Source organism: Ctenopharyngodon idella, chromosome 19 (genome assembly GCF_019924925.1).
Source record: "Ctenopharyngodon idella isolate HZGC_01 chromosome 19, HZGC01, whole genome shotgun sequence".
In the NCBI taxonomy this organism is placed as follows: domain Eukaryota; kingdom Metazoa; phylum Chordata; class Actinopteri; order Cypriniformes; family Xenocyprididae; genus Ctenopharyngodon; species Ctenopharyngodon idella.
The window spans coordinates 26056969-26071215 of record NC_067238.1 but is presented as its reverse complement, the minus strand read 5'-3'; the positions used below and the strand labels follow the sequence as shown (position 1 = coordinate 26071215).

The 14247-nt window shown below is 39.0% G+C and overlaps 1 protein-coding gene across 2 annotated transcripts in view; it reads left to right on the top strand.

Annotated features, from left to right (window-relative positions):
* csmd2 (CUB and Sushi multiple domains 2) overlaps positions 1–14247 on the top strand; it is a 291911-nt gene that overhangs the window by 265391 nt on the left and 12273 nt on the right. For both annotated transcript variants that reach the window (XM_051873150.1, XM_051873151.1), the window contains exons 50-60: positions 1305–1490; positions 1782–1976; positions 2280–2453; positions 2818–2991; positions 3107–3280; positions 6154–6342; positions 6473–6646; positions 9145–9327; positions 11873–12049; positions 13638–13817; positions 13921–14094. In XM_051873150.1, the coding sequence (XP_051729110.1) occupies positions 1305–1490; positions 1782–1976; positions 2280–2453; positions 2818–2991; positions 3107–3280; positions 6154–6342; positions 6473–6646; positions 9145–9327; positions 11873–12049; positions 13638–13817; positions 13921–14094 (1980 nt within the window). The remainder of the gene's footprint in view (positions 1–1304; positions 1491–1781; positions 1977–2279; positions 2454–2817; positions 2992–3106; positions 3281–6153; positions 6343–6472; positions 6647–9144; positions 9328–11872; positions 12050–13637; positions 13818–13920; positions 14095–14247) is intronic.

Here is a 14247-nt window from a genome sequence, read left to right as displayed (position 1 = left end):
TGTTGATTTCTATTTGACAGGGATGGTGTGAGATGCCTTAGGCCGAGAGCCTTAGAGCGCTCCCTCTGCTCTATTGAACATACTGAAAGGTCTTTTTCATATTGGGAAGTGGGAGTTGACTCGGGATTGATTGAAAAGTTGACTGGCATGGATATTAAATCCATTATGTATCAGTTCTTTGAAAGAAGAGGCAAATTATAATGACTTTCAAGACTAGAGATGACTATAAAGGATAGTATAGTGGTTACTGATCTGGGGACAGTTACATAAATTTAGCCACTATGGTAAGACTGTGTCTTAAGAACTAGTTTGACCAACTAGCAGTTAACCAAGGGGTAATCAGTCTTACTTTCCAATTCCCAATTACCAATCTGCCATTTCATGTAGCTGACTTTAAAAAGTTAGGGGCAGTCTTCATGAAAAAATGTAGATGACTAATATAAGCAGTTTATGCAACTGGCCACTTGGCTTGTCATCAAACGTTTGAAGGCTTACACAAACAAGGGGCCAATCATAAACTATCACTATTGTGGCACTGAGAAAGATGCTTCACCCTAGGTTGATCCAGAGCGAATGTTCCTGTAAGTGTACTGTAAATCACATAGGATAGAAGTGCTAGCTAAATGACAAATTAAGACATTAGAGGAGGCAGATCTATAGCCATTTAAACTTTAAATCAGTAATGCATGTCATCCTTGTGTTGGTGTTCGGATTTGACACATACAGTGGTGCCAAAAAGTATTTGGACACTTAAACAGCCTATAAAAATTGTATTGCATTGGATGATAAAATGCCAAATCAAGTGTCATCTGCAAAAACATGATACTTTTTTTTATTAATTTATATTATTTTTGCTGTTGTTTCTACAGTATTTGCTTTTTTTTTTTTTTTAAATAAATGTCTGTTGTTTCGGCGTTTTGCCATCTATGACTTTGACATTCATATATTTAAGTGTGGCTGAAGTGTCCAAATATTCGTTGGGGCCGCAGAGATTGTTCAGGGCTCTCTGATGGCTGTACAGGTTGCTGAAGTTCTCTCTGTATCCTTCAGTCTGTGTCCAGATGTAATCTACATCTTGAATTGTGCCCGTTGCTTTCTAGCTGCTCTTGTTTACCTTCCCAGAACCACTGCAAGCTCATATTTGCAGAGTCACAGTGCTGCTTTTGGGGTGTTCCCTGAGTATGTTTACACTGAGTATTCTCTGAAGTATGATGGCAAAAAGAATTAGGCAGCTTTCTTGGGGTTTTGTGAGAAAATACTTGTCCATTTTTGAGGTAACAATTCAATCTTTCTCTCATTCACAGTGGTTTCCTGTGGGATGCCCATTGCCCCAGTGAATGGCACAGTCATCGGACAGCACTTCACTCTCGGCTCTAGGGTCACATTCTCTTGTAATCCTGGTTTCCGATTGGCCAATGCTCAACCGGTGTCAACACTTTGCCAAGAGTCTGGGAGGTGGACCCCGATGGAGACCCGCCCTCGCTGCGTCCGTGAGTTCATGAGCGCCACTATCAGTTTAAAATCGGTTTATATTCTTATTTATGTGAAAGATTGATTAAAAGATAAAATATGTGTATTATCTATAAACTATTTGAAATTCTTGACAATCTTTGAATAGAGAAAATAGAGTGGGATCCAAAAGTCTTAGACCACAAAAATTTAGTTTAAACATGGAAATAATTTGCAAAATCATTCAGTTTTTCTCAAGAAAGAATGTTGTACTATTTTTAGGTCTAAATCAAATAAGCAAATTTTGATTAAGACTAACTTTGGTCTTCCAGCTGTAACCTGCCCTGACATCGGCCATTCCGCAGTGGATCACGGGAGGTGGAGGCTTATTTACGGCATGCAAAATAAATATGAGGCCATGATGATGCTGACCTGTGACCCTGGATACTTCTACAAGGGTCAAAGGGTTATCCGCTGCCAAGCTAACGGCACCTGGGATTACCCTGAGCCGAGACCGTCCTGTGAAAGTGAGTGCAATATAGGCTATAGTAAAATCAAGACATATGCTTTGAGCATTTTTAAATTATGATTTTTAGTGTATAAGTGGTTTGGGGAATGGATGTATTTTTTGGAAATTAAGATTTTAATTGAAAACCCCTGATGTAGTATGTCATGATTTAATTTGCAATTCAATTTACATACCAAGTAAAGCCTGAAAAAAGCCAATTTCAGTACTTTAAAATGAAAGTCCTGTATTAAAATTTCCAGCATGTCTTGTATTCAGAATTCCAAAAAAAGAAAAAAATTACTCTTCATCTGAATTTACCTAGTCATTTCCTGTGGTGACCTTGGAACCCCTCCGAATGGGAATAAAATAGGAACATTAACCGTGTACGGAGCGACTGCCATTTTTTCCTGTAACACGGGTTATACTCTGGTGGGCTCCAGAGTGAGAGAGTGCATGTCCAACGGCCTGTGGAGTGGAGCTGAGGTCCAGTGTCTTGGTGAGTGTTTTCACTTCCCTTATGGGTAAATTAGATTTGTTCAATCAATAATTAGAGAAAATGTAGCCATATGTGCTCTAGGTGAACATGATTTCACCAAGTACAATATGTTCCTGGATCAGTATCTTTGTTGATCCTGGAACGACAATCCAATCAACCAATCAGATTTGAGGGATACGTTTACAGTTTATGTCAAGTTTAGGCTTACAACCAGATTTAGGTGCTTCTACATCAGTGTTATTTAATCATTTCCCTCTGATTTTAGGGATAACTTGTGGGTAGCGATAGGTTTAGGTCTAAATTTTTAGCCAGGAATGTCTTACTTGTGCTTTATTTGAGCATTTGCAATGTTTTTCTTCAACAGCTGGACACTGTGGCACACCAGAGCCTATTGTGAATGGCCAAATCATCGGTGAGAACTACAACTACAGAGGTAGTGTTGTTTACCAGTGTAATCCTGGATTCCGACTCATCGGCGTGTCAGTTCGCATCTGTGAGCAGGATCACCGCTGGTCTGGAAAGACTCCCGTCTGTGTCCGTAAGTGTTACTTAAGCAGCAACTCTCTGATTTGAGGTCTTTTGACAGTTTTATGTCTCTAAGGAATAAAATAATAAATTTAATGGCATTAATATGTTGCTCTGATGTTCTGTAGCCATCACCTGTGGACATCCAGGCACCCCTGCTAATGGTGTGACTCAGGGAACACAGTTTAACCTGAATGACATTGTGCGTTTCGCCTGCAACCCTGGTTATGTTCTACAGGGTGCGATCAAGTCTCACTGTCAGCCCAACGGCCAGTGGAGCAACACTCTGCCCAGATGTAAAAGTAAGTACAGTGTGTTAGTCATTTGCCGAGGGAGTGTGAATAGTGCTGTGTCACTTTAAAATAACTTGACTGCTCTATTCAACTCAGTTCTATTACTCAGCATGGTGTAGAACAAGTACATGTTCTATAACTTAACTGAGAAATAACAGAACTGTTAAGGATAACAGCATTTAAATTATTTAAAATAAGGAAAGTAAGGGTTTACATTAAAAGTTTTTAATGCAACTTTAAAAATTAGAGGCAAATTCACAAATTTTGTGTCCATTGTCTATTGTCAATAGTGTAGCGATGTACAGTATGAAGCACAGCTCATAAGTCACTTTCAAACCAAGCAGCTTTCCACATGACCAACTTGAATCCATTGTGAATTCTGTGTGAGAAATTCATCTCTCTCAGATGAAATTTTTAAATGACTGGATATTGCTGCAAAAATTCACCAAACAACGGTAAATGTGACTGTACTGTACCTGTTACTTACTCAAAAACTGGGGTGACAGATGATTGCAACTGCTCTAGCCAGTGACAATATACGTAAATCTATGTGTGTAATTACAGATGTTTAATTAGGAGTTGCCATATACAAGACAAGAGAAAAAAATACAACAAATTTTAAATGTTATGGCAACACACTGACCGTTCTGATTTACCTTGAATTTTTAAAGTTGCATTATTCGTCCCCTCAATCCTTCCCTCTCTTTAGATTGTAAATGTGTGTTTACTCTGACTGAGGAAGTTGAAGTGGTCTGATCATATCAGCCACGGTCTCCTCTCCATCATGGTCCGTCATTAGCACAGAGCGTGGGAAGACGCCCGTTTAATGGCACAAAAGGAGCCGGTAAAAAATGCTATAAGCTCCCAGCTGCATCAATAATTTAGTAGGCCTCTGCACAGCCCTGCTAATCAGCACCAATTTGTGTCTGAGCGAGCCACTTCTATCTCCAAAATGGCCTCCTAAACCACACAGATAAGTTAGATAGACTAAGATCTGCAGATAATTGAACCACCTCTCTTCAAAAATTGCCATTGGCCAGCGGGAGCATCAATTTTAATATCAAATTATGGCCAAGCACAAACAAAAAACGTATTGTTTTCTTTTGTTCTTTTCTTTTTATTGATTTCATTTGGGCATTTATTTCTAACTTAGCTATTAACATTTTAGTTAAAAATCAAGCTTGTATCTTCAGGTTATAAATGGTGGCATCATAGAAATGGCTTTGGCTGGCTCCGTTAAGAGCTATTAAAGGCATTAGCATGCATTACTACCCTGGAAAGTCTAATTCTGTTGACAAGCTGTCCCTAACGGAGAGATTTTAAGGGAATGTTGCTGGCCTCGAACGGCAGAAGGGACACTCTGGAGTCAAATAATGAAGCCTGTCCTCTTCATTTTGCTTCACTGTTTCCCCATAATTGCACATAAAATGTCACCAGAAGTGTGTTCAGCTAAATTCGTTAGAATCAGTTGGAATACTCAAAGAAGGACACATAGTTTAACATAATGGCCCATCTTCTTGCCTTGGCCTGCTCAATTGCTCTTGCACTGTAATGTACTTTTTGTTTTCTTTCAGTGTGTGAACGAATACAAATTACTGCAGATTTCTTCTTTAGGTTCTCCATCATGCCCCTTTGTCCTTCTGTGTTCTCGTTCTCTGCCTCTTTTTGGCTCATAACTAACACAGCACCGCTTTCTCTCTGTCTCTTCTCTCTCTCTCTAAGCCCAGTTCATGTCCTCAGCCATCCCCTACACCAGCCCTTAATGAAGCAACTGTTTGTGTTTATGTGGTTTCAAATATTTGCAGAAGTTTTCCAGAAGCCTTTAATCTTCTTCAAAAATCATCTTTTTCTGTGTCATTTTGTGTGGTGAAGAGTTAAAGTCTTTAGTGATATTTCACTAAAAACAAATTGCGCCCTCTGGCAGTGACATTTGTTTCACACGATTCTCTAAAGGAACTGCACAAATCAAATAGTGGCACAAACAAGTTAAAATTAGTGTTGATCGTGATTTGCATGTCGCAGTTGCCCATTGTTTCGAATGGTTCATTGTAGAGTCTTATATATATATATACTCCACCATTTGATCATCATTTAATGAATTACTGCCACCAAGGTAGAAATGTACCCAAAGGTCTCTTTTAAATTAAATTGAAATTAATTATGTGATTAAAATTAAGATTGTGATTAAGGCATAATGTGTCATGAAGTACATTACTGTTAAAAAAAAAAATGGGGTCGGTAAGATTTTTTTTTTTAATTTTTGAAAGAAGTTCCTTATGCTCACAAATGGTTGTATTTATGTGATCAAAAATATAGTTAAAACTGTAATTTTATGAAATATTTTACAATTTAAAAAAATATATTTTAAAATGTAATTTATGGTAACACTTATAACTACAACTAATTTATTCCTGTGATGGCAAAGCTGAATTTTCAGGATCATTACTCCAGTCTTTAGTGTCACATGATCCTTCAGAAATCATTCTAATATGCTTATTTGGTGCTCAAGAAACATTTCTTATTATTATCACTGTTGAAAACATTTGTTCTGCAGTTGTATTTTTTGTGGAAACAGTGAGATATATATATATTTTTTTTTTTTTTTTTTTTTTTTTTTTTTTTGATGAATTGCTGTTCTTTTTAACTTGAAAAGAACAGCATTTATTTGAAATAGAATTTTTTTTGTAACATTTTAAATGTCTTTGTCACATTTGATCAATTGAATGCATCCTTGTTGAATAAAAGTATTAATTTCTTTCAAATAATAACAAAAAAGGTTACTGACCCCAATCTTTCGAACGGCAGTGTATTTCTCAACAGTATTCATCATAAGATTTTTTTTTCTTTCTTCTTTTTTTGCCGCTTTCTCTCGCCCACTCTAGTTGTGAACTGCACTGATCCGGGACATGTTGAAAATGGTGTCAGACAGGTCCTGCCCAGCGGGCCCCATCGTTACAGTTTCCAGACCGCAGTTTCTTACAACTGTAACCCTGGATACTACCTGCTGGGCACCAGCACTCTGAGCTGTCAGGGAGACGGCACATGGGACCGCTCCCTACCCAAGTGCCTCTGTGAGTCATCTTAGCCTGATAAACCATCACTCAAATAATTCCATAACCTACTTTCCTCTGATCTGTTTATACATGTGATCTGACATTGTGCACTGTAGGTAAGGTTTGCCTGTTTTTCTCTGTGCCGCAGTGGTTCTGTGTGATCGTCCCAGCATGCCTCCGTATGCACAGATCTCGGGGGACAGACGCACAGTGGGCTCTGTTATCCGCTTCAGCTGCATCGGCCAGCGCACCATTGTGGGCAATACCACCCGCATGTGCCAGCTGGATAGCCAATGGAGCGGCTCCCTGCCACATTGCTCTGGTACTCTAAATCTTTTCCCTGCTCAACATGCATATTTCATCCACACAATTACAATTTTGCTCAAAGGTTTACATACTCCTTGCATCATCTGTATGTTTTTAGCATTTTTATTTAGTACTTTATTAATATATTAATATTATTTTTGAAATATATTTAATTGTAATATTTTATATTTACACAAATGAGTCTACCTACCATTATTTCAAAACATCTTGAGACTCTCTTTTGTCCTGAGCAGTGAAACTGACGAAACTCCTTCAGGTATTGCAAGTTCTTTGGTTTCCCAGCATGCTCTGCACATTTGAGCTCTTCTTCACAGTGACCACTCAGGACAAAGCAATGACTTACACACAACTATCACAAAGGTTACAAACAGTTACAAACACAGTTACAAACAGTTGATGTTCAAACATGCAGCAATATTAAGAAGGCTATGAAAACTTTTGAACAGGATAATTTGTGTAAATTGAGTTAAATATTTTTTTCTTAGGTAGTATATGCAAATATTTATGCTGTATCTTCAGGGCAGTACTAAACCAAAGTACTAATGAAACAGGGTTCTTTTTCCCCCTTATGTTTAACTCTTATGTTTTTATATAATATTAAATATGAAACAGATGCACAGATTCTCTCACAAGGGAATATAAACTTGAAATGAGGAGAATATTTTTCCAAAGTTTATAAATTATATATATATATATATATATATATATATATATATATAGGCAAGGGATGACACTTGAGATGACACCATCTCTGAGGTCTCGTAAGCATGTTAGATGATGAATCAGTGGCTTCAGGATTACAGCTCAGCTCTGTGGGTGGTAATACAATATTGCCATCTAGGCAGTGTCTGGAAGGGCGAGGAGTGTGTCCCCCCATAAACTGCTTTAATCTTCTCATATTGGGCTTGGCGACACAGACTCCCACATGCCTGCCAGGTAATGAGCTGCCCTGCTCCACTATAAACACATCAGTACATTGCAGCCCTCATACATGCCAGAAGAGCTTCATCCCTGGCTGTAAAACCACTGACAGGTTAATGTCACAATTCATAACATTCATATTTCTCAAAAGATTGCAGTTTCTTTCTGCCAGCTGTCAAAATGTGCATTATGCTTTTTTTTTTTTTTCTTTTTTTTTTTTTTTTTTTTGCAACAGTCTGCACACCTTGTGGTTAATAACTGGCCTGTCAGTGTGAGTTTCTGAAAACGATATGCGGTAAATAAATAGTAGTAATTCTTTGATATTTACTTCGCCCTTCACCAGAAGACTCACCGTTCATTTTGAATTAGTGATTGTTTGTTGAGCATTACCAGAGGATAAATGGGGAATAGAAAGATCATTTGTAAATGCATCAGTGGATCAAAATAAGAGGATTTACTGAAGAACATCATGGAGTGCACACATCTGCATTATGAGCAGGAAAATTAAGGGAAATTTTCTGTCCCTGGTGCTTTCTTATCCAAAGTAAATTATCACCTAAACCAAGCCACTGTGATGCCTCTTTTTCATCTCCTTTGCCAGATCTACCGCCGAGAGTTGTTCAATAAATATGAATGAAATTACTCATCATCTTGTGTAAATCTCAGTTAACCTCTTTAAATACAAACCTAATGTAATAGAGAGCAAGTCTGAAAGTCCTGCGGGGTATCTTGATTATAGTTTTCCAGTTATTCGTTGTCAAAGGATCTATATTGGACTAGTTTGAGGGTATTTTTATTGTACATAGACACTAAACCAAGGGTTTAACCCCATGGTACTTGAGGTGTATAGACAACTCCATTGATTCTAATAGGAGAGATTTAGATTCATTGGTTATACAAGCTGGGTCCAAAATCACCGAAATGAAGAAAGTCAAAATTGATATTGTGGGGTGGATGTAGGGATATAACTATTGTTAACACTGATATTAGAGCTGGGACAATAAATCGATGCATCGTGAATCGATAAATGATTCAGGATTGATTCCGAGATTTTCCTAATGCATCGAGATTCTCTCTCAATTCTGAGCTTAGTTTTTAACATCAGATGGCACTGCGTGCTTTACAAACAGCCATACTCTGCTTGCTTCCAATTCCTTACACACACCACTTGAACCTTAAATAATCATTCATAAAATTCAAAAAGGTTGAAGCAAATTACAAGAGTGTTCGCAGTGGGCTGTGTTTACATTAATCTCACGTCATAAAATCATTCTGAGCCAAGGAGCAAGTACATTTAACCACTTACATGACTCAGCAACTGCACAAGCACTCTTCAGCGCTCTTCTTTGTGAGCATTTGAGCATGTGGTTAAAAACTAACCTAGAAAAACGAAGCTCAGAATCCATTCCAGAGAGAATCGCGATGCATTTGGAAAATCTCAGAAGCAATCCACGAAACGCAGTGCATCGATTTATTGTCCCAGCCCTAACTGCTATATGAAATTATATCACAGCTTTGAGACGCGTGCTGCACACAAGTGTCTTATTTGTCTTTATATATGTGTTGTTTCAGGGGATTCTGCCGGTTTGTGTGGAGACCCTGGCGTTCCAGTGCACGGGATCCGTCTGGGAGAGGAGTTCTCCGTAGGGAGTGTCGTACGATTCAGCTGTGAGCCCGGCTACATTCTGAAAGGCTCCTCTGAACGGACCTGCCTGGCTAACGGGAGCTGGGTGGGCATCCAGCCTGAATGCCATGGTAAGAAAAATGAAACCTGGGTGGTTGCAAAAGAATGTGGCTGAAAACGCATGATTAATTGCTTCAGACTCTGGAAGATTCTGCTTCACCCAAAATTGTAGCCTATGCAAATTTCTCAGACAACGAGTTATTTGATTCTTCACACAAATTCCCTTGTGTTTAAACTTTTGTGCAGAACAGGAGAGGGAGATGGAGACAGACAGACAGACTGAGATAGAAAGTGGTTGATGAGAAGTTATTTTCATCTTGATTGTTCCCGTCTGTTTTCTGCTGTAGCTTTAAAGTGGCTCAGTACACCTGGGGTGTACACATGTTACACTTCCACACGTACTGTGTTTCCTTTCTCCCAACATGCTGAACACTATCCAGTCGAGTTGCCCAAACGACTGTGCCAGCCCTGCTGGTCCCCTGGACACTATGCTGCTGTGTTTGCACTCTCTCCTTCTCTCTTAAATAGCATTATTATTTTGCTTGTGTTGGTTCGGTAAAGTGCCTGCGGATTCAGGCTGACATCCCAAAGAAAGGCATGTCAGAGAAGCAGAAAACCCAGGTTAATTACCCGTGTGGAGATGCCTGCCATTTTTCTTACCCCACTTTTTTAACACCAGCCATTTGTTTTATCTCACATCTTTTTAACATTCACCCCTAAACATTTGAGATATTTTTAGTTTTCTATCTCCTACAAAGCACACTGTCATCTGAATCCATTCCTACCTCCCAAATGCTTGGGGGTTGTGAGTTTGAAGTGTGTGTGCGTGTGCGTGTATGTGTGCCTAAGTTTGTGTTTCTCTATTGATTTGACCCTTGGGCTATTGTTATCCATGCCAGTTCAGCAAACTGTGGTGGCTTAAAAGGTGGATTCTCAGAAAATGCCGACGTTTCAAGAGAACAAATCAATAACAGCCTAAACCCTTTCTCATAAATTTACATCCTGATCACACCATAAAAAGCTCATTGTCTTAAAGTGCAAGGGGAGATCAAGAAGACTTTTTTTCATTTACGTCCTCATCACAAATGTTTGATGTCCCAGCGTTCACTTATATCAGGAAATTGACCATGCTTTTCAGAATATGCCACCACTCATATGTGTATGATACACTCTAAAAAATGATAGGTTAAAAACAGCCCAAGTTGGGTTGAAAATAGACAAACCCAGCAATTGGGTTGACCCAATGTTTGCCCAACTTGCTGGGTAGTTTTATTTAACTCAACTCAACATAATAAATGAACAGTTATTAATAAGTTTAATGAATAATCATTAAGCAATAAACATTTATTAAATTGCTTATTAATAAATGTTCACCTTTTGATTATTATTGTTGCCTCTAGTAATTATGTGTCTGATTTTTAATTTCCAACCTATTCTGGGTTCATTTTAAGCCAGCCATATAGTAATTTTTAAACAATAGTTGGGTTAAATAAAACTGCCCAGCACATTGGGCAAACATTTAACCCAACCGCTGGGCTAAAACAACCCAATCAGTTTGTCCATTTTTAACCCAACTTGGGTTGTTTTTAACCCAGCATTTTTTAGAGCATAATAATGTGATATAGTGGTCATCAACTAGTGGGCCATTATGCAAAAAAAGGAAAGAAAAACAATCCTACATGCAAATAATTAATAAAATACTAATCAAATAGTTATTTTGCTGTTCAGACTACTCTTTGCCAATAATCACTCATAATTTAAAAACCAAAAATAAATAGGCTTATCAGCTTTTAAAAGGGAGCAGAAAATTATTCCCATATCTTTTTATGGTTACCTTTTATTTGTATAGTCCACTTTAGAGATTCTGCTAACTGTAAATAACTTGCAACTACATGTCAACCAACTCTCATTAAAGTATTAGTAGGTTGTTAGGTTAGGGTTAGGGTTAGTAGAATAAGTTGACATGTACAGTACTTGCAAAGTTACTTTACAGTCAGTAGAATGCCTGTTGGGGGAGAATCAAAATAAAGTGTGGTGAATTATTTGCTGCCCAAAGCATAAAACCACTGAAATGAAGGTTTATCCAATAAATATATTTGTTGCTGTGTTGGGTCACCACTTGGTGTCCAATATAAAAATGTATCCTGAAGCAAAACCTTTTAAGAGCCAAAGGACACTGGGGTGTGTAATAACAACAACAGGTAATCAGTTTGCTGTTAGTTGTTTTAGGCTCGCTATTCACCGCTCAAGCTCTCTTTTTTTATGTTGGCAGGTCTCCAGTGCTAAAACCTCTTGCCCATATTGGTGGCGTCCCTGGTTATGAGTGTATGCCCACCTGCTCTTTATTGGCACACACCCATAAATAAGCTCCATCTGCCCTGTCCTGGGGCAGAGGATTGTCTAATGTATGAAATCTCCTGCAGTAAATGTGTTTATTAATTACACACTAAATTAACAAATAACTGTCCAGTTTGGGGGAGGTGCAAGTTCTGTCATTCGCTTAGATGTCTAGTAGTGTGCCAGCCTGCCTTGCACCTGGGATTCATGTTCTACGCTGACCGTGCATCCTTCTCGCCTTGCATCCCATCTAATGTTTTCTTGTTGTCTTTTTCGCAGTGGTCTCCTGTGGCAACCCTGGAACTCCCCGCAACGCCATGATCCAGTTCCATGATGGACTTGTGTTTTCCCGCTCTATCACCTACTCCTGCAGAGAAGGCTACTACTCCAATGGCCTGCTCACCCGTCATTGTACGGTCAATGGCACCTGGACCGGGGACATGCCGGAATGCACAGGTGCCCCATCAACACCTCAACAAGAGTTTGAATAGATTAGACAAACATTTAAACAAAAAAAACAAAACAAAAAAAGAATCACCAAAGGGTCATTGTTTGGTGAATTTTTGTAAAATTCAACCTTTTTAGTCGGAATCCACATGATTTCTAATTTTGTGTGAAGGACAAAGATTTCCCCATGCAAGTTGGGATTCGTCACATTAACCAAGAATGCTGCTTGGTTTAAAAGTGACTTTTGTGTGAGCTGTGCCGCTATGCTACACTATTGACAATGGGCCTTTTTTGCACATGAAATATTAATAAAAATTTTGTTCATTTGAATTTGTCTCCAAATAGCATTATAAACTATACATTTTTGGTGCACATCTTATCCCTCTTCCTCAATGCCTGATTAAAAACATAGCATGTTATCTGGATGTTTTGTTCAGTCTAATCAAGAGCTTTTTTAAAGCATTTAGCACTATGCTAGACTAGTCTAAGCTTGATAACCAAAGGCTAACTGGTAGTTTCCATTAGTTTTGCAGTTATCAACAGAGACTAGCTCCTAGCAAACATTTGCTAAGCAAGTCTTATTGTCATGCCATGTAAGAACTTTGTCTCAATAATGCCTTTTATTTGCTTAAAATTTTGTCGTTGTCTGTGTGCATTTCCCTGAGTGACTCTATGTTCACCATGATCATGCACCATCTCATTGAATTGAAGTTGTGGATTGCCAAGTTGGAAAGTTTCCATGTTGGAAGTCTGAATTCAAGTGGCTTTCTTTCGCAATTTTCTGAGTAGTTGGAAAATCCCACTTTCCAAGTTAAATGGAATGCGGGATAAGTCAACTATGCTCATCGTGTCTTTTCATAGGGTCTTTAAGTGGCTTTAGAACAGCACGGTTTTATTCTCGAGATTTTCTTAGGCTAAACTGCGCTGAATAGTACAGCTCTCAGTGGCTGTGCTCTTGAGGAATCCAGAGGCTGGAGTTGAATTGGTTTTGTTCCCGTGAAGCTTTTCAATGCATTGTGGTTCAGGACTTAATAATGAGGGACAGTGTTCTCTATTATCCCTGCCCTGGACACAAGCTGATCAGGGACGTCTACATAGCAGCCCTGTGTTGGAGAGATAGAGGCTAGCCCTGTCCCCCATCTTGGCAGTCACCCGAGTGTCTTACCATGCTCATAAAAACACAATGCTGACTGTTCAGACTCTGAGCTAATGGAGGTCACGTGCAAACATTACAGCTCCAGACACATTGGTGTCTTTGGCACAGAGCAGGTGCCGGTGGCCTCAGACTACAGGAAGTGGCTAGAGGAAAGAGCCTCCCAAAGCTGGTGCCTAAAACAGTTCATTAATTTAAAGGCACCACTTAGAGTGATAAAAAATCGTGTTGCTTCTAGTTTATGACCCTTTTAATATGAAAATGTTTTTTTGCCTAAATTTGTTATCTGTTTCAATGAAACAGCTAATTATAAAATGGTTCCAAATCATCCAGAATTTGGCACACACTTCACTTGTCATTCAGCCATATACTTCCTCTAATCACACCACAAATGGCTTTCAGCCTTCCTTTGACTTTTGCTTTGCTCTCTCTGCCCACTTCCAGTCATTAACTGTGGAGATCCTGGAGTGCCAGCTAATGGTATCAGACTGGGCAGCGACTTCACGTACGGGCACACTGTGAGCTTCCAGTGTTCACCGGGCTTCACAATGGATGCTGATCGTGCCTCCATTCTCATCTGCACCAAGGACCGCACATGGAACGGCACCAAGCCCGTTTGCAAAGGTTCGAGCCCACCGTTAATGAACTAAAGCCTCATGTGTACTTCAAAATCTTGCTCTGTTGACTGCTACTTTATTTATGACTGATTGTCTATGTCCTCTCACAGCCATTGTGTGTGGGGCACCTCCCAGTATCCCGAATGGGCAGGTGGTGGGGACTGACTTCCAGTGGGGGTCTAGCATTAGTTATACCTGTAATCAGGGTTACCAGCTTTCCCTTCCCACCATTCTTACCTGCCAGGGCACAGGAAACTGGAGCGGCGAACGGCCTCAATGTTTTCGTAAGTGTGAATTTTTCTGAAATACTGAAAATATAAATGTTTGTCCTTTCTAAAGCATTTAGATTGACGTACATTTTTAACTGGGTGTTTCTACATTTTAGATTTAGGTTTTGTGTAATTATGTTAATACCTTATAGTATAGTGTTTTTCTTA